The following is a 20,118-nucleotide window of genomic DNA, read 5'->3' as shown; positions in this document are numbered from 1 at the left end:
TCGCATCAGACTTTTATCTTTCAATAATTTCACATAACCGGAATTCCAAAATGTTCTCATTCATCTTCAAGTTTAATGTTTAAGGTATACTTTGGTGCAATAAGACCACTGAAAAGGCGCACGAGTTGCGTAGAATATTATAAAAGAATGTCAAAAGGGGAGTTGACAAAATCGGGTCATTACCGTATAAAATTTCCGCATCGTAAAACGTTAGACCACAGACAAACAGACGTAACTCTTCATTGTGTATCTTCGTTCATGCATTTAACGGTTGATTTGAATATTATCAGTTCCGCGAACTACTCGCCGCAGCGCTGGCATCGGATCACTTTGACGTTTCTATATATTCTATAGAACTTCTATGCAATATTATTTACGAGTTAGCGGGCAAGCTTGTTTTCCGCGAGAAGCCAGAGAGATGTCGTTACTGAGGTTATTTGTTTTGAGATACTATGTTTTCAAGAACAAGTTTTTCTAAGAGTTATGTCTGTTTGTCTGTGGTTAGACCTATAGATATAGATATAGATATATTTTTCAGTCGTCCCTTTATCTACTTAAAAACTTCTCTGGAGACATCATTTAAATTGAACCTAGGAGGTGAAAATTACCTGTGAAATTCAAATCAAATGTTTCGAAACGTTCTGAATAAAATTCGGAATCTTCAGAAATGTTCCGAGAACTTCAGGAAAGTCAAGAACTCTCAAAAGGTAGGTTCCGAGAACTTCAAAGTAGTTTGATAAACTTCAGTAAACTCTAGTTGAATCTCAAAGAAATCCAGGACAGGCCCATTAACTTCAAGAAAATTGCAGGAACTTTACAGAAATTGCAAGAGCTTTAGGGATGTTTAAAGATCTTGAGGAATGAGCAGAGAGCTTTAGAACACTTCTGAGAAGTTCAGAACAGTTCCATGGACACCGGATGCATTATGGGAACTTTATATATGGTGAAATGACAGAGAAGAAAAAGTTTAGAAGACTTCATACAAGTTTAAATATCTTATGAAAAATTACGAGAAAATTGGGGCAGTTTTGAGAGCTTCAGGGCAGTTCCACGACCATCATAAAAATTAGGGAAGATTCGAAAACTTAAAAAAAATAAGAAGTTTCTGATAGTTCTATTCACTTCAGGAAAATTATTGGGTACAATTAAGTAATTTTGAATATTTTATAACAGTTCCATGTAGGTCAAAGAAGATCCAAAAACTTCAGAATAGCTGTAGGGAAGTTGAATGACCTTAAAGGGTAAGTTCCAAAAGCTTCAGTGCAGGTCCAAAGATTTCAGGAAAATGTCTAGAACTTCTGTGAATATTAGAGATTTTCAGGGCAATTCCAGTATAGGAAACTACAGGGAAGCTTAAAGATCTTAGGGCAAGTTACGTGCACTTCTGGGTAATTCTGAGACTTCAGTACAGTTCCGTTAATATTATAAATTTTTTGAAAACTTCAGGGAAATACCCTTGTGACAACTTCAGGGATGTTCCAAGAACTGTTAGATTAGAGTACTGCAGGGCAGTTCAATTAACTTCACGAACATTGCGGGAACTTTAATTAAGTTACAAAAAACAAAGGAAGTTTTGAGAATTTCTGGTACGTTTCTTGAACCGACAGCGGGAACAAAATTTAAAATTATCGAGCTCTTCTAGGAAGCTTCAAGAACTTTAAGGGAAATTGAACAGCAATTTTAAAAAGTTCTGGGAACTTTAAGGATATTCTAGAAAGTCAAGACAACGTCAGAGATGCCCAGAAATCTTGAGTAAAATTGTAAAAACTCTAAAGAAGTTTCACGAAGCTCAGCGAAGCTAGGTTTATAGATTTTTTCATGGAAGCTCAGATATTTTAAGGCTAGATCCAATAACTTCAGGAATATTCCAAGAACTTTAGGATAGTCCAGACTTTTTGGAAGTTTAATAGTCTGTAAGGACAAGTTTTTAGGAAAATTTCAATAACCTTTAAAAAGTACCAGGAATCGGAGGGAAATCGAGATTTTTCGATCATTTTCGTTTATTTCAGATCTTCAGAGAACCACTTCAGCAGAATTGCGAAGGGTCACCCACATTAGGTTCGTTTGCGTTGAATTGACGTTAATTTGACAGTTAGACAATATATTTAGCTGTCACTTTGCTGTAACGCGGCAGATCCGAATCTAATGTGGGTGGCAGAAGAGCAACCGAGAATCACAGAGAAGATCAGAGAGCCTCAGGGCAGTTCAATTGACATCAATGGAATTACAGAACTTTCTAAGAACCGGAGGCGAACCAGCCTCAGACTGAAAGCCTCCCTAATAAGGAAATCTTAACTTAACTTTCAAAGAAGTTTTGAATAACCAGGAAATTTCCGAAAACTACAGCAAAGTTCCAAGAGTTTTAGGAAAATTTTGAAAGCTTCGGGTAAGTTCCATGAAGATCCGGAAAATGCGGGAACCTTTTAAGTTAAGTTCCAAAAACTTCAGAACATTTCGGGAATTGCAGCGTAGATCACAGAACTTTAAGGCAGTCCAATTTATTTCCAGAAAAAAGGAAACCAAGAAACACTTTAGAGACGATCCGAGATCTTTAGGGAAGTCCAGAGAACTTCGAGTCAAGAGATTTTGAGAAAGTTCTGAGCAAGATCTATAAACTTCAGAATGCTTCCATTACCTTCAGAAAAATTGCAAAATTATTAAACACGACAAATTCCGAAAATTTCGAAGGAAGTTCAAAGATCCTTTTGAGCATGAGCATGAGCATGATTGACCGCCCACGGTTGCTACTCTGTTATTGTCAGACCAGCTGTAATTACACAGAGAACCAATAGACGATGCTTGGGACTAGCAATCATCCTCAATGTGTAAAAACTGGTGATCTCGCATTAGGCAATACCAGCGCCAGCCGCGCCTGAACGCAGGTCAAGAAAGGAATGGGTAGGAATGTGTTGACGTGACACTCGCTTTGATGGAAGTCGAGAAATCTTCTGCACTTCCACGAGGAATCACAGGAATGTTGCGTAATAGGGTTGGGTTTGCAGCAGGGTTCGTTTTGGTAAACGATAAGCTGAATTGATGTCCTAACGATCGTATAACTCGAAGGAGCTTGGGATTGAACCCACGGTCTTCTGCTCAGTAAGCAAAAAGGTTTGCTACTAGGCAAACGAGCTCCTTTTTAATAATCGAGTTGCTGTTATTACCATGTAGTCTCATATTAACAAATAAAACAGAAGGGAAACGTGACCACTTTTTCGATTGATGAACGATGGATTGTGCTCTTCTTCCTCCCTATCTCTCACTCTCACTCTCACTCTCTCTCTCTCTCTATCTCTTTCTCTCTGGATTCAGGGGAGTCCGCGTCGTGTGAAAATTCGGGGAAAAAGACGACGACTACGAACAACAATACACACTATCCTCCCCCACAATCCCTCGAACGGTGACACTTTGGACTTGAGCTCGCTTGAGGAAAAACACCAACACACTACAGCGCAATTATTGACTGTATGCAGCTTTTTGAATGAATCGCGATCTCGCGACACGCAACACTCGTCTAACTTCTTCTCAACGGGACCGATAATTGCACACGCACACTAGTAATCCGCGATGCAGAACAACACGACCCGAGACGAGGTGCGACTGCCACCGACGTCTTGCTGATGCGATGCAAACTACTGCCAACGCACACAATCACACACCTCTATCTTTTCTTGGTGATTAAACGCATCCAGGCAGGGAGAGCGAAAAAAAATCGAATCCACCAAACTCACACCAACACCACTGCACTTCTCCCAAAAAGTGCAAACGCAAGCGGGAGACAGAGAGCTATCGCTTCAGCGCGAGAGGGAGAGGTTGAGCGAAAAAAAAAATGTCAGCAAGAAAACTCCTTCGCTGCTAATGGAGGCTGAGAACCCAGTTAAAATTCAACTTTTCACCCCTTTACCCAACTTGTCAGCGATGGAAAATAGGGGAATTTACGTATTCTCGTCAATCTAAGCAGCGTCTGCACTTCTACTAGCATTTTCTCAGCGTCACGCACATATATGATGTGTCTGTTTGTTTACATTCATCTGCTGCTTGCTTCTCTATCCATTCCAATCGACAGAATTTTTCAAAACGTTTTGAAAGCGTTTTTACAACGCTCCAAACTTCTCAGGTGAGTGTGACTATTGTCGGCAGTCTCTTTTTCTTCGGCAACCTTCCCATTAGAACTGCGTGTTAACCAGCTGTTCTATTATCGGCAACTCGAAATCAACCCCATTTTGTAGTGCGTATGCTTTATTTGAAGAAAAATGTAGCATTACTGGATTGCTCGATCGTTCAAATATAATCAGATTGAAGCTGAAAGGCTAAACAATCGTTTGGACACATTCATGGAAGTGCGTTGATGGGAAAACATAGTGAAATTAACGTTTAAATTTTGGTTGCCGAAAACAGTCAATGGGTGCCGAAGCCAACATTTACCCTATCACTTCCACAACGTACGCGATTCCGGCTAACCCGGTGATCACTTTTCAGACGATTTCGAGTGCGTTTTCACCAGCACAGTACGGACTTTTCCGCGAGCACAGAGTCGATGTGTGTTTCCTTTCTCGAGACGATATCGCAACTCGAAGGAAGTTCAAAGATCCTTTTGACTACTTAGGGAACGTCAGGGAAGGTCTAAGATCCCAACAAACAGTTCAAGCTGCAGATCAGCCTGATGCAACTATTAACAGGCTTATTCAGCTTTTAAGCTGCATAATTCCCAAGTAATCAAAAAGCCCGCTAATTCGCCTTTTTGCAATATAAGGCTGATACACGGCTAACATAGGGCATGCTAAGGTTTATATTAGCCGCATTTTAGTCTTATATTACAAAAAGGCGAATTAGCGGGCTTGTTGGTTACTTGGGTTGTTTGCTTGCAAGATTGGGGAAGTTTGAAAATTATAAAGTTCCCTGAGAGATGAGAAATGAGAGATTCAATTCAATTATTTTAAGAGAATAGGCGGGAGCTTTTAAAAAGTGCTGAGAAATTTAAGAACATTTAGTGAGCCTTTTTTAATAACTTCAGGGAAATATTGAAACCGTAATGCAAGGCTAGACTTTAGTTCTAATAAATTAAATTAAAAATGAGAATAAAATCGAGAACTTCAGTGAAAATCCTAAACCTGCTTTAATTATTCCATTGTAACTTCAGGAAAATAACAGGATCCTTTTAGAAGTTCTTGGAATTTTAGGGAAGTACATGGAATTCATGTGAACCTTTGAATGCCTTTGCAAAACTTGAGGAATTTTACCAAGTCCATTCAACTCCAGTGAGGTTTAAAAAATTCTTGGAAAACTTCCGGAAAGTTCTGAAAACTTGAGGATAATTGCAAAATCTCCAGAAAAATTCAGTAAGATTATGAAGATTTTTTTTTAATTTGACTTCCGTTAACTTCATGGCAGTTTCAAGTATTGCGGAAACATCAGGGAAGATTGTTGCAGTTCCATGAATTTCAAGAAATGATAATTAATAAGTTTTGATTAGTTCCCAGTTTTTTTTTCAGAAAGTTCAGAGAACTGCAGAGAAGAATATATAACTTCAGAATAAATCAGGAATTTCATAAAGATTCAAACAACTTCTAGGAAGCACAGGAGAATCGCTACTATAAATAAATTCCGAGAACATCAGGCAAGAGCAAAGAAACTCGAAGCAATTTAATTAACTACACCGTAATTGCAGATATTTACAAAAGTTTAGAGAACTTCAGGAACCGAAGCTTCGAGAATTCCTCAAAAATGACGGAAGCTTCAGGGAAAAATAAATTTACATTAGGAAAATTGAGGAAACTTCCTGGAGGTTCAAAGACGTTTAGGGAAGTTAAAATATTTTAAAGGAAGTTCCGTGATCATCAAACTTTCGAAAACTTCAGGAAAATTGCAGTAGCATGCAGGAAGATCACAGGCAGTTCCAGTAGCTTAAGGAAATTGTGGGAACTTTTGAGAAATACTGAAGACTTCAGGGAAGTCTAGAGAATTTAAGGGAAGTTCAAAGTACATCATGAACTTCCAAAGTTTAAAGAAAACAAAACAAACAAATCAAAACGAAAACCCTCACACGAAAACCCTCGATCCAATAACGACCCACTAGAACATAGCGCAAGCAACCGTTTCGATAAGATTTAACCCCATCCGTACGGAACAGCTCACTGCACATCGTACACCGGTTCGTACCACTGTACCACATAAATCACCCATCCCGCGATGGAACAGGACCACCATAGTCATTATTCAAATGGACCCTCCGATGTAACCGGAAATTAACGAGCCAAATTATCGTTGCACAGCAAACCTACCTTTTCACGCAGCATATCGCGAACGCGGCCGGCCTGGTTCCGCGACCGATGCAACTCGAGCTGCAGCTCCAGACACCGTTCCTGCCAATTAATCTGGAATTGTAAGCGACGGTAATTACCAACTAAGCGCACATGTGGTGTTTTGATTTTCGGCTCGGGCTTACCTCCGGAAGTCCCTGGTGGTAGTTGTTAACCTGATGTACGTCCAGACTGTCGGTGAGACTGCCGAACGGCGGCCACGGTGCATCGGAATCGAGTGCCACCAGCGAGGGATTAGCGATGACTGCCGCATTCGGTGGCCCTCGCGGAGGAACCATCGGCGGTCTACTGCTGTTGGTACTATTGGTGGAAGCACCTCCAGCAACACCCCGTCGGGACATCATCCGCGGGCTGTTGGGAGTCGAACGAGATCCCATTACAATCCGATTAAGGCCCGGTGGAGGCCCACCGATGTAGCTGCTGGTAGAACTACTCGAGCTGAGCTTTGCACTTTGATTCGAGGCCGATGATAGTGATGTCGACGACGAGGCCGTGTTGTAATTGTAGCCACCTCCACTACTTCCGGATTGGTGGAACTGGTGTTGAAGCTGAAGCAATGTCGAGGAGGACGATGAATTGGACGGTCCTCCGGGACCATATTTGAGGTGGTTCTGCTGCTGGAGGTGCTGCTGGTGTTGTTGGATTTGCTGCTGGATCTGTTCGAGATCACTCAGGCTCGTCAGTGGGTCGAAGATTTGGGACAAACGACGCGGAGGACTTTCATCGGTCATTGCTTACTGCTGGCTGCTGATCTCCCAACACAGTTTCAGCGGCGTGTTGTGGAACGCGACATTTCTGCAAAGAGAAAGGGAGAAAATCGTGCGTTAGATTACGTGTAACACGTTTCACACCACAGAATCACCACTTGCGACCAAACGAAGGTGCACATATGCTTCCAAGAACGAGGCGCGTACACACCTAAATAATGCATGAAATGGCTTTTCCCGAGGACGACGGCTTACACTTGGACACACCGAGAAACGGAATCGAAACGTGAATATCATCTTCATCGCGGGCGGAATGTGTTGTCACCCCCCGTCCCTACTCCCGGAAAACCGCCAGAAGGCAATATCGCTTTCTCCCGTCGTGCCGAAGACGATAAATGTATAATTTAGTGGAAGCCGTTTGTCGATTGGAATTGGCTTTTCCCCCGCCGTCAAGATACATACGACGACTGACAATGGTGATGGTACACGTTTACATACATTCAAGCGAAGGTAAAGGATTCAACGGCAAAATCGGGAGGCGGATACCATACGGAAATGAGATTTATGATAAATATTTGAGACATTTGTCCCTGATTGTGTGTCGAAGCCCACTAATCCGTGCGTGAACCACATCGACCGACGACACCAAGATGAATAATCGTCTCCTTCCTCGATGGATCTGGATCGCGATAAAGGGCGGCAGCCGGAATGGGTCATGCAAGTGAGGGTACAGGAAATAAATTTTCATTCGGGAAGTAGATTTATTTGGCGAATCGTTCGGTTGCTGGTCGAGCAGGCTATTATTGGCGGTCGACGGTAGTTTTGGATCCCGAAAGTTTAACCAACGGATTTCGCTTAGGTAGAGAGGATCTCTTGTGGTGTCCAGCTTTTAGGTCACGGTTTTACATTATCTATGGGAATTTCCTGCAGTTCCAAATCTAACACATAATCTAAGTGCTCGTGAAGCAATCATCTCATAGCCTAACACTAAGACCAGGGTCCCTAAGAAACATACTTTATCTTTTGACTCAGGAAGTACCAGACCTTTGGTCCTAAGCTTATTGAAGCACTCATCGAAACGTAGAAAAATCCCCGAACTCCTAATGATTGTGCAAAGTTCAGAGAACTTCAGAAATCTTTATTACAAGTCAATTTATTTCAGGGCAGATTCAAAAGCATCAGCATCATTCAAAAGCTTGTAGAACTTCAGAGCGGTCTCATGAAGTTTACGAAAATTGAAGAAACCTAATGGAAGCTACGAGGATTGAAAGTAAATTCCTAGAATTTCAGAAAAGTTTCATCAACACACTAATGGAACATTGGGGAAGTTCAGAAAACTTCTGCAATGCTTCAGGAACTTCAGAGAAGTTCAATTTCATTAAATTCAACATAAGATGCAGGATCTTTCAAGAAGAGTTCTGAAAATTTCAGGGATATCTAGGCGATTTGAAGGAAATCCAGACAACTTCACAGAAGTCTATGGGAAGTTGAGAAAAAATGTGGGATCGCTAAAAAAAAGTAACAAGAGCTTCAAGTTAGTAGATCTTAAGGGCAGGTCCGATTTAGCAAAGTTTCGATAACTTATGAAAAGCCCAGACTTTTGGGACTGTTTAAAGACATGTAAGGGTTCGATAAGAATTTCAGAAAACTTCAGAAATATATCAGGAATTTAAGAGAAAACCAGGAAACTAAAGTAAATTTTAAAGATTTTCAAGAGAATTTCATTAATTTCATTCAGAAGAATGAGAGAATAGCTTAAGAAACGTTCAGCAATTTCGAAAACTAAAGAAAATATGCAAAGCAAAGATCAGTGAACTTCAAGGCAGTTCCATTAGTATCAGTTAACTGCATAAACTATTAAGAAGTTCCAAGAGCTTCAAGGCTTCAAGCTAGTTCAGACAACTCCTGAGAAGTTTAGAGGAATTATTCTAATTAACAATAGTAACTGGAGCTTTTAATTTTCACTCTCCATCCGTTCCGCAACGCGATTAAATCATCGAACAATAAATCACAGCCCTTAAAACAGTCGATTATTAACTTTCCATCAGTTAAAAAAACATCCCACCCTCCATCGAATGCATTAATTTCCTGCCGCCTCCCATCCCCGAGCAAAAGACCCTTCGTTCCGGATAATAACCGAGCCAAGAGTGTTTGGATAGCATTTTTTTTTGCCCACTTCCCTCACTTTCGTCCATCCATTCATCCACTCCATCAGTGCTCGTCATTATCTTGTTTATCCTGGCCACGTTCGCTGTGCACCACGCCACGTCACGATATGATATGCCATTGTTTTCCCAACTCTGGCGATGGATTCAAGTAGGCCATTATTTCAAATTTCTGAGCCTTCTTCATTTTCCGCTCGATTTTTTTTTTGTTCAGCGTTCATCCTAGCAGGCCATGCTACTCCCGCTGCTGCTGCTGCTGTTGGCAGTTGATGACATATTGATGGGCTTCATAAAGCTGACGTTCGCATCGCTCTGGCTAGATTTTCAGTTGATGAATTTCTGGCTTCAAGCACTTGAAATATATATTCGCCCGTTTTCGGGATTCAGCTCCACACTGGATGGATGAAATGGATGGATGGATCGACGGATGAGCTGAGAGCAGCTTGAAATCAACTTAAGTGATAAATAATTAGGTTACAGCAGCAGCTGACAGGTTGCCCGCCATGTTGATTACACTGGGACAAAAAACACTCCCGTTGTTGTAATTACATTCTACTCGCGATGTTGCAGCTGACTGGTGCCTGAATCCATGCAGCAGCAACAACAACGGCATCATCCCCCACAAAACGAGCGTCCATTATCGTACTGACAAGTGGAAGTAATGAGATTAAAATTTTGCGGTTGACGTTGGAAAGATGACAATTTGTGAACCAACCAACGCAGCACGACTGTTGAAAGAAAGGGATCACAAAACTGTCACAACAAAGTGAAAACCAAACGGGACCGAATGCATCCTGTAATTTGTTTTGCTCGCAGAAGGCTAATTGATTTGCCTCCGGAGGATTAGCATAAACGCTTTAAATACGGTCAATTTCTTCAGGTTAATCCCGCTCCCAAGGGTCGTAATAAATGTCACACGCATTGCCGAGGTCGAAGGTCTACCGCAAGCTGGAACGATAATGCATCATTTGCAAACAACGCATCGCAGCGGCAGTTATTGCAATGGTCGGTTCTACGAGAGAGGTCGCTGACATGTATGAATTAACGTTATCTCTGTACGGGCATCATCGAACCCTACCACCAACTGCGCCCTTCTTCACCATCTTCCTGATCCTTTTGTTCTCATGCGGTGCGTGTGTGGAATTAACATAATCTGCGTCGATAAATATCGCAATTTCTGCAGTGCACCCACACAAAGCGGACGGACAATCCAGAAGGACAAATACGGATATAGATCGGCACATGGCATAAATAATGCAAACTTAATTAAATTTGTTTTAATTATTTCAATAAAACACATATCTATGAAGCATTGCTGGGGACTGCCGGGGACGACGATCGTAAGCGGTGGGTGATATTCTTTGAATGGCGAATCATCACGCAATAATTGTTGATTTGGCTGAAGATAGGAAGGCTGACAATTGAAGACATAGGATGGACTGCAATTGACCATGCAGAGGAGATGGGTTCAGTGCGATGGTGCCAAGTTAAAGGTGATGTACCATACAGAATTGCATTTGAAGGTGATTGAGGAATTGAGGACTTCATAATAGATATGAAGATACAGTGAACCCTCTACAACTCGACATTGAAGGGACCATAGAGTTAAAGAATTATCGAGCTATGGAATAACAATCCCACACAAAATAGCTGTCACTGTAGCCATGGAATAAATGTTTACTATTGTGCTATAACACGATATCAAGGGGTTGGTCACTCTACACAGTGTGCCAAAATAAAACTTGGGCACACCCGGGCGCAGTCATTGGCGCTGTTTTTCACCCATGGTTACAATTTTTATGATCTTTAAAGTTACTGGCAACACTGAACTTTTTCTGCGCCTGCGTTGTTATTGATGTTGCCACAATACAATTCAATTTTTAAAAACCACAACCGGGAGTCTCCATCAAGTCCCGCCTATTGCCTGTCCGAAGAAGTAGGTACATAAAAAAATCAGGGCAATTGCTTGGATAGCAGCACCACTCAATCAACATTACCGGCGACCTGTTCCGATCGAATAACTTCGTTTCCGGGCGGTCCGATGCTGGTAACAACTGCGTCAAACGACACTACACCAAAGGTACTGAACTGGTAGATTCTATGCTGGATGTTTTCCAGCTTACGCACTCGCTCGGCGGTGGAACTGGCTCAGGTAAATTTTTAATCTTTTGTAACGTTGGCGGAATTCAGTAGCCAAAATATCTTCCTCTCCACAGACATGGGCACGCTACTGATCTCGAAGATTCGAGAAGAATACCCGAATCGCATCATGAACCCGTTCTCCGTCGTTTCATCACTCAAAGTCTCTCAGCAACGTGAAAACCGCGATCGTCCACGATTCAGGAAATTTTCATACGCAACCCCGAACAATTTACGGCCATGTTCCACCGGAAGATCTTCTTACACTGGTACACCAGCGAAAGAACGGACGACATGGAGTTCACCGAAGCCGAGAGCAACAGCAGTACCAGGAGACCAGCAGTACCAGGAGACGATTATTGACGAGGAAAAAGAGTTCGACGCAGAAGAGGAAGTCGTTTCATTATGCCACCATATGCTACTGTTAATAATTGCTGAAATAAAATATGGTTAAATTAAAAATTTACACTGTTAAATTAATTATGTAACAAATAAATTGAAGCACCCTGCACCACAAACACAACGCGATTTTCAAATTTTTCATCGAAAGTCCCCTTTTAGCGGAATGAAGCGCACCAGTGGTCATAGAATACTTTGACTATTTGTCCAATGCTTCCGCCCGCCAGATGGCACAGGAAATGTGCCCTCCTTATGTGAGTTAAGGTAATCTTCATTTGAAGCCACTCGATGAAACATGGTTGCCAGTGACATTCCCAAAAGATCTCTCAAAAACCGTGCTGCTGTTTCGACAGAAATTTTCATTGCGCGTCTCTATCAACGTCTCTGGCAAGAACGAGAAAGAGAAAGTTTGGCGCTCCAGAAACGTTTATAGATCTTTTTGACGTTTAATTGTCTTTCTCTATCTAGCACACATGGATAAACGGACGGTTTGTTTTCCCACTCATCTGTTTCCCTTTTGCTCGCGCTCATTGGATTTAAATGGTGCAGTAGTGTGCGCCGATTAAACATCAGAAAGCTCCATAATCGTCTCTCTGTATGACCCTCGTATGGTACTTCGCATTATCTTTCACACGAGAAAGTCCCACGTCTCGCTCTGTCAGAGAGGCTATTCTCTAATACCATTGACAGACATACAAAGCAGCACCGTTGTACCATAGAGGTAACTCTAAGACTAGTAGGTCCCGAAGAAACGGGCTCAACTTGTTGGCTCAGCTCTGGTACTATATTCGGTCCCAAGCTAATCGATGCACCCCTCGAAACATAGGAAAATCAACGAACCCCTCATTTTATCTATCAAACTTTCATAGCGCATCAAAACAAACATGGTGTAGTACTAGAATTTCGACTAGAATGGGGTACGTTGATCGATTTGCTTGCAACCAATAGGCTAGTCAAGTAGTGAGCCAATTTAAAATCGTTAGTTTCTACCGGTTGTACTCCTTTAACCGAGTACCTCAAAAGGTACAATTTGAGGTACTAGCTCTAAGGAGTACAACCATAGAGGTAACTCTAAGACCACTGGGTCCCGAAGAAAATCATTATTATTTTTGGCTCACTCAGTACCAGAACAACGGTCCCAAGCAGTCCCAAGCTATTTCACTCACCCCTGCATGTTCTGCATGAATCCACACACCCCTGATGTTATCTGTCAAACTTTCATAGCGAATCAAAACAAACATAGTGTAGTAATAGAATTTCAACTAGAATAGGGTACGTTAATCGTTTGCTTGGGACCAATAGGCTACTAAAGTGGTGAGCCAATTTAAAATCGTTAGTTTCGTATTGATTGTTGGTACAACGGTAGTACAACAGTATACTTTGTATGTCTGTAAAAGGTCTAAAACTGGTGAAACCTCACAGAATCGAAATCGGCTGAAAGCAAAACACAATCTTTTTCTAAATGATATCAATCATCACACTAAATGACTATTATAAGTGAAATGTCATAACAAGATAGCTTATGTGACGCAATATCAACTTTAGACTGAACTTGGCGTTAATCTGCACCAACTTTCCTATGATCCCTTATATTTGAAACATATGTTATTTTGAAAAATGAATCGATTCAAAAGATCGATTCAAAATGATTAATTAAATAGGTGAACCAATTATTTTCAAAAAAAAAAAATGAATCGATTCACTAAGATCGATTCTTGCCTCAAGATCGCCGAATGCTAGTCGTGACTAGCACAAAGCGTCCACCACTTTCTTGACCGCTGTCGCTTTCCGGCTCCGGCCGCCCAAAATCGTCGTCGTCAATTGAGTCCTCAGGTTTTGAAAAACAAAACAAAATCAAGAGTTGTCAAAATACTGGGTTGCCAAACAATTCATTATTCACAAGCAAACAAAAGTCACTTCAATTACTTCTCACTGCCGTACCAACTGCGGCACACTGAGGTACACTGAGAAAAAAGTTGGCGCAAAACAAGTGTGTAGAGTGACCACTTGCACGATATCGAGTAAGTTTTTTTTTTTTTTTTCCTTTATTATAGAGATTTTTAGCCATAGGCTAGTTCATCTCTTATATCGAGTAAGTGGACATCGAGTTGTGGAGAGTTGACTGTATATATATAGATAGATGCATGGTGGTCACTGAATTTAAGAAATTTAATTCCCGGTTTTTCGTGGTGCTTAACATATTTTTCCTAAAACAGCAAAGTCGAAATACGTATCTGTCATGGATACCAACATTAATTAAGTTTAATTAAATAAAAGATAACCTTTTTTGCTGTTTTATTTAAAGCATTCCGCTAACAACCCAATTTCATTAAGTAATTCAATATTATTCTCTGCTTATTACGCGGGGACTTGAAGTATGTCTCCAAGTCCACAGGCAAAAATGTGCGTCCCTCTTGTTGCTCATAAACTGACTGCGGCTGTGGAATAGTTCTAGCGACGTTTTCATCACTACCTAAAGTCCTACGTTGCGAGAGCGTACATCGTACGGGTTAGGCAAAAATGTGCGTCTATCTTGAAAACTGTCGCATTAATGGCCCTTCGCTCATTTTCAACTTCTATTCAATTTTCATACTGCCGTACTCTAACGGAACTATCCACCTACCCTCTTCTAAAGATCATTCTCTAGCTAATAAATCATCACACTAAAGCTTCATGTTAGCATTTCCAACCAACTCTGAAAATCGTTAACTTCGCGTATGAAGTAACATAAAAACACTTTGAATGTAACAACTCAATTCTGCAAGGTCTTCAAACCTTCTGACGTCCCTGAAGTTTTGTTTCTGTTCTCCGGTAAAATTTCTTTAAAGATCAACAATCTTTCCTGACAATCTGTAAATTTCTCGGTAGTTCTACAGATTTATTTGAAGCTCTGTGTGTTCTTCAGAAGTTCTGCAAATTTTCCTAAAAATCTACAAAGTTCCTGAATCCCTGAAGATTTAAGATCCTTGAAGATCAACAATTATCTCTGATGTTCACAAAATTTCTAATAATCTACAAACTTCTTGACAGTTCTGCAATTTTCTCTGCAGATTTTCATGATTCAATGAATATCTGCAAATATCTCTGAACATCTATACAATTTTCTAAAGAATCAAAAGATTATCTAGAAATTTTTGAGCTTTCCGGAAGTTTTAGGAAGTATTCTAAAGTTTTTCTAATTTTTCTGAAGGTGTGCAAATATCTCTAAAGATCAGCGAACTTACCTGAAGTTCTGGAAATGTCTTTGAAAATCCAAGAACCGCAGTAAAATTCTGAAAATTTATCTAAACATCTGCTAATTTTTCAGTATATTTACGATCTATCCTCTGAACTTTTCTGAAGATCCTAAAATTTATTTCAAATTCTGTAAAGTTTTCTGAAGTACTGTATTTCTGCTCTAAAGATCTACGAACTGCCCTGAAGTTCAATAAATTTCACAGTAGATCTCCGAACTTTTCTAAAGTTCTTTAAATTTCTTTGTGGATTCTTGAACTAAAGATCGGAGAACTTTCCCGAAGATCTGTGAGTTTTGCTGAAGTTTTGCAATTTTTTCTAAAAACGTACGAACTTTCTGACGTTCTACAGACTTCTCTTAAGGTCTACGGACTTCTCTGAAGTTCTTTAGATCTACACAGCTAAAAAAAAGTAGTGTAAATGTCCGTTACTATGATGCACATAAATGGAGCGTCATATATCAGACAAGTTTAGATTATAGATCGTGTAAATTTATGAGACATGTCATGTAATATCCCATATATTGTATGCAACTGTCCACTTTTGTTTGCAACATTTCTTGCAAGTTGCTAGTTTACGTGAAAAGGAAGTTTACATGTATGAATGTTTGCATGCATGGATGTTTACATCGCCAGTAAAATTCAGAATTTTTTGGTGTGTATCTATTTTTTCTGCTTTTCTGACATTTAACGAATTTTTCTGAAAATTTCACATTTGTGTGAAACTGTGAAACTTTCTGTCAAATTCCTGCAAATATCTTTAAAGTTACGTAAAGTTGTCTTAAGCTCCGTAGCTCTATTCCCAAGATCTACAAATAAAAACTTGAGGCTCAATAAATTTCTCAGTAGATCTGCAAATTTCTCTGATGTTTTGTAAATTGGTCTCGGGTTACCCTGAAAATTTGAAAATTTCGTTGAAGACTACCTCAAGTTGTCAAAATTTATCTGAAAATATTTGAGCTTCTTTGAAGTTTTAAATGTCTCTCTCAAGATCTAAAATTTTTCCTGAAATCGTGTAAATATTTTTTTTAAACCGCCGGACTTCTCTGAAGTTATGCAATTTTTTCTGAAGAGCCATTAACATTTCTGAGATTCTTGTGATTTTTTTCAGAAATCCTGTAATTTTTTTCAAAGTTCTGTAGCTTTGTTCTGAATATCTACGAACTTTTCTGATGTTGAATAATGTTTCGAGGATCTCCAAACTTCTGTGAACTACTTTATATTTCACTGTAGATTCTTGGACTTGTCTGAAGTTATGCAAATTTCCCTGAAGATTTGCAAAATTTCGCTTATAGTTTTACAAATTGATTTGAAATTATATTTGCTTGCTTGAAGTTTTGCAAATTTCTTTGAACATTTATCTGAAGATCTATACCTCTCTTGTGATGTTGTTTTTATGAATTTCTGTTAATTACTTTTAATTTGTTTGTAGTTCTGTTCTCAAGATCTACGAACTACCCTGAAGCTCAACAAATTTTTCAGTAGATCTCCGACCCTCTCTGAAGCTCAAAAAAAATCTATGTAGGCTCTCAGACCTGCTGTCTGGCATGCTTATTCTTACACAATACATGCTTCGTATGCTTCCTTTTGCCAGTCTCTCTTTTTCGGCTGTTTCCTTTTTACGACGATTTTGATCCTTCACATACAAATCAGCGAAGAGCGAGCGTGACAAGACTCTCTGAATGAACTTGTCTTGTTCGCACACGTTGTCTTAGATGTCAGATGCTTGTCAAATCCAGTGTCCTTAAGAAACGTTTCGAGAAACTGAACGAAAAACTTCTTTTGAATTACGAATGGAGTGATAATTGGAAAATTCCCTGAGTGGAACCAAAATTCCCTGAATATTCCAGGTTTTTCCAGAAAAAATAAAATTCCCTGTAAATTCCCGGTTTTCCAGGTTTTTCCAGGTAGTAGACACCCTGTCATAGGAGAACTGAGAAATTTCAGGGAGGATTCTACGGGACTTCGGAAGAAGTTTCAATGCGAATCAACCCTACAGCTAACTTTTAAAAATGAAAGGACTACGCCTAATGATCACCTACGGCAGAAAATCCCTTAAAAGTTGATCAATCAATCAATCAATCAAAAAGAAATTTATTTGGAGGGGAGCTGCAAGGAAATATGGAGAAAAATTCCAAAGAAATATTATTTATAATATAGATAAAAAAAATTCTGAAGAACTGTACAGCTGGTAGCGATCATTGCTGACAAAAATAGTGATTTAAGTGACCATGTTGAAGAAATAAGTAATCAATAAGAAAAGTAGTCATTATGATGGCACACCAAATAAATGTTTGATGTTTTAGACTTATTCAATTAGTATCTCATAAACACTTGTGTACGATATGAAGCTTTAAAGAGCAAGATTCAAGAGAAAATTTATCACCAAACCCACGGTATTAATCAGAGTGTCTACTAACTGGCAAAACCTGGAAAACCGCAAATCCTCAGGGAATTATTTTTTTCCTGAGAATATCTGGAAGTCTCAGGGAATTTAATCACTATTGACGGAATTTCATAATGTTCTTAGGATAAGGGTATTTTAATGAAAAGAATGTATTTTCATTCAGTTTTTCTCTTTATTGAACATTGAAAGTGGACCAATCTCCAGTAACAAATAAATTTATAAAACTCAGAGCCTTGAAAGGCTATTTTTAATTTGGACAAATTTTTGTAGTTCTAGATCTAAGAGTTATAACACTTCAAAAAGTTTTCAAGAATGTGGAGTCAAATTTCAGTTTTAAGGGCTCATGGAATTTAATTTTAATTTATGAAGGCCTCATTCCAAGGGAGTTCTGGGAAAAAAAATATTTGAGAAAATATCAAGTGCGTTCTGCTTTCAAGGCAGTTCTGAGTTTGAGAAACTAGCCTGATACTCACAATACTTCTCATCAAATATTCAAACTTCCCTGAACTTTTTCGAGCATCATGAAGATTCGTAAATTTTTCTAACAATCAACGAAAACTTCTCTGAAGTTTTAACAATTCGCTCAAGTTCTCGAAACTTCTTTAAATTTATGTAATTCATTTAATGTTAACGGAACTGCTTTGAGCTTCTCTGTTATTTCTTAAGTAGTTGTCGAAACTGCTCTAAAGTTTTTCATTTCCTTTATTTAACGTCGGTCTCTGTTCCGCAATCTAGTGCCAATCACCGACGGACATCGATTGCCATCCATTGACGGCAATCGAATGTACATGAAGGCAGCTTCCACACCTGCGTAGGATATCGCACCCATTCAACACACATGACACATGGGGCGGGACCAACGGCTTTACTTCCCTTCCCAAGGAAAACGTGACCAGAGATTTGTATGCCTCAGAAAAATCTCTCCGACCTCGGCTGGGATTGAACCCATACCCATTGAGGTGAGAAAGCAGTTACGCTTACCACTACACCACCAGCACCGGCTAATCTCTCTAAAGTTTTTGAAGTTCTCATGAAGCTTGCTGTACTGCCCTGATTTTTATTGAACTGTCCTAAACATGTTTAAGCATCTACGATCTTCTGAATTTATGTGAAGATCTCAATATTCTTCTTAACATCTTTGAAATTCTATGAAAACCTGGAAACTTCTTAATATCCCGCAAATTTCCTGAAACTAACTGAACTGAACTCCTCGTGAAATACCCCCTTTTTTTGAAGCTTACTGAAATACTCTTACATCTTTCTAATCTTCAAGATAGTACCTGAAGGTCTTTGATTTGTTTTTTTTTTATTTTCTTTCCTTAAGTTCCATATACTACTATGATGTTCTCGAAATGTTTCTGAAGCTCTCTGCGCTTCTGTGAAGATTTCGAAGTTTTTAAGAAATTCCTTCTTTGACTCTCGTACTAATTGATTAAATTTGCTCCGGTGTATTTCGTGAAATGAAACGGAATAATTTATATATTTCTATGATTTTCACTGAAGTTCACAACATTTTTTTGAATTTCATGGAACTGTCCTTCAATTATCGATACTTATTCATAACTTCATCAATAGTCTAGACATTAGAGATGTTATTAAAACTGCAAAAAAGATTTTTGAATTTCGTTAAAATTCTCTAGGCAGCCCTGAAATACTCAGTATTTTTTATGAGAACTCACAGTTAAACGGAAATTCATTAAATTGCCTTCATTAATGCTCACGGAACTTTGCCTTAAATCACTTATTTTCCCTAAAGTTTTCCATCCTTACCCGAAGTTCTCTTAATCTGTTTAATGTTCCAACAAATTTTCTTACATATATTCATAACTCCCTGATGCTTCTGAAATTTTTGGATTATTCATAGAATTTTCGGAATATCCCGTAATTTCACGGTGTCGCGAACAACGCGATGGTGATGCCACTACACAATAGACTAATGTAAAATTTGAAATGTTCGCTCCACGGTGCTCAAACGGTTTCAAATCGGGACCTGATTGGCCTCCAAAAATTTAAACTCATTTGGTAAGAAACTCGTGGTCTCCGTACTTCCCTGAAATTTTCGAAATATCTTAAGAGTTCTAGATTTTTTTATAGCACATCAGTATCCTGAATTTGGCTAAACTCACTCTTATAGATCTTTAAACTGCACCAAATATCTGGACTAAAGTTACAGGAACTGCTCTTAAGATCTCTGAAATTTCCCAAATATATCTAGATCTAGCTTTTCTGAGATACTTAAAACTTCTTAAGTTTCCACAACTTTCCACAAGCTCTCTTTATTTCTGAAGTACTCTTGACACCGGTGAAGTTCTCTGAAATTCTAGCCACTTCTTAAAAGTTCCTACAGTTTCTCTTAAGCTAACAGAAGTGGTTCTTAAAGCTTCCAGATAGTTCCCCATATTTTCAGGATGTTAACTTCCCGTATGTTCCCGCAGTTTGTTTATGAAGCTTCGCTGAAATTCTCAGCATCTGCTTTCATTTCTCAGAACTTTTGTAAAGTTCCTACAATTGACAACTGAAGATCTCTAATCGTTCATAAATTAATTAAAAACTTCAAATATTTATTTTCTCTTAACTCTGGCACTTTGGAAATTTTCAGTATCTTAAACTTGTGCATGGAAAACGAATCTTTAGAACATAGAATATTTTGAGGTCTAAGAATGATTCCAATTAAATAAATGTTGGACTTCAACATTTAATGGATTTGATTGGACAGCTGTTTCTTTAAAACTGATTATCATGCTGTTGTAC

The 20,118-nt window shown here is 39.2% G+C and overlaps 1 protein-coding gene across 9 annotated transcripts in view; it reads right to left on the bottom strand.

Annotated features, from left to right (window-relative positions):
- Window positions 1–20,118, bottom strand: part of LOC135717368 (uncharacterized protein CG43867) — a 546,523-nt gene that overhangs the window by 398,651 nt on the left and 127,754 nt on the right. For all 9 annotated transcript variants that reach the window (XM_065239411.1, XM_065239416.1, XM_065239414.1 and 6 more), the window contains exons 2-3: window positions 6,443–7,112; window positions 6,279–6,371 (exon numbers count right to left, since the gene is read on the bottom strand). In XM_065239411.1, the coding sequence (XP_065095483.1) occupies window positions 6,279–6,371; window positions 6,443–7,048 (699 nt within the window). In that variant the 5' untranslated portion in view covers window positions 7,049–7,112. The remainder of the gene's footprint in view (window positions 1–6,278; window positions 6,372–6,442; window positions 7,113–20,118) is intronic.

This window comes from Ochlerotatus camptorhynchus, unplaced genomic scaffold, assembly GCF_037179485.1.
Source record: "Ochlerotatus camptorhynchus isolate MF236.1 unplaced genomic scaffold, CSIRO-AGI_Acam_v1.1 ptg000055l, whole genome shotgun sequence".
NCBI classification, from domain to species: Eukaryota; Metazoa; Arthropoda; class Insecta; order Diptera; family Culicidae; genus Ochlerotatus; species Ochlerotatus camptorhynchus.
The sequence above is the reverse complement of the archived record's forward strand: the minus strand, read 5'-3'. Positions and strand labels throughout refer to the sequence as shown.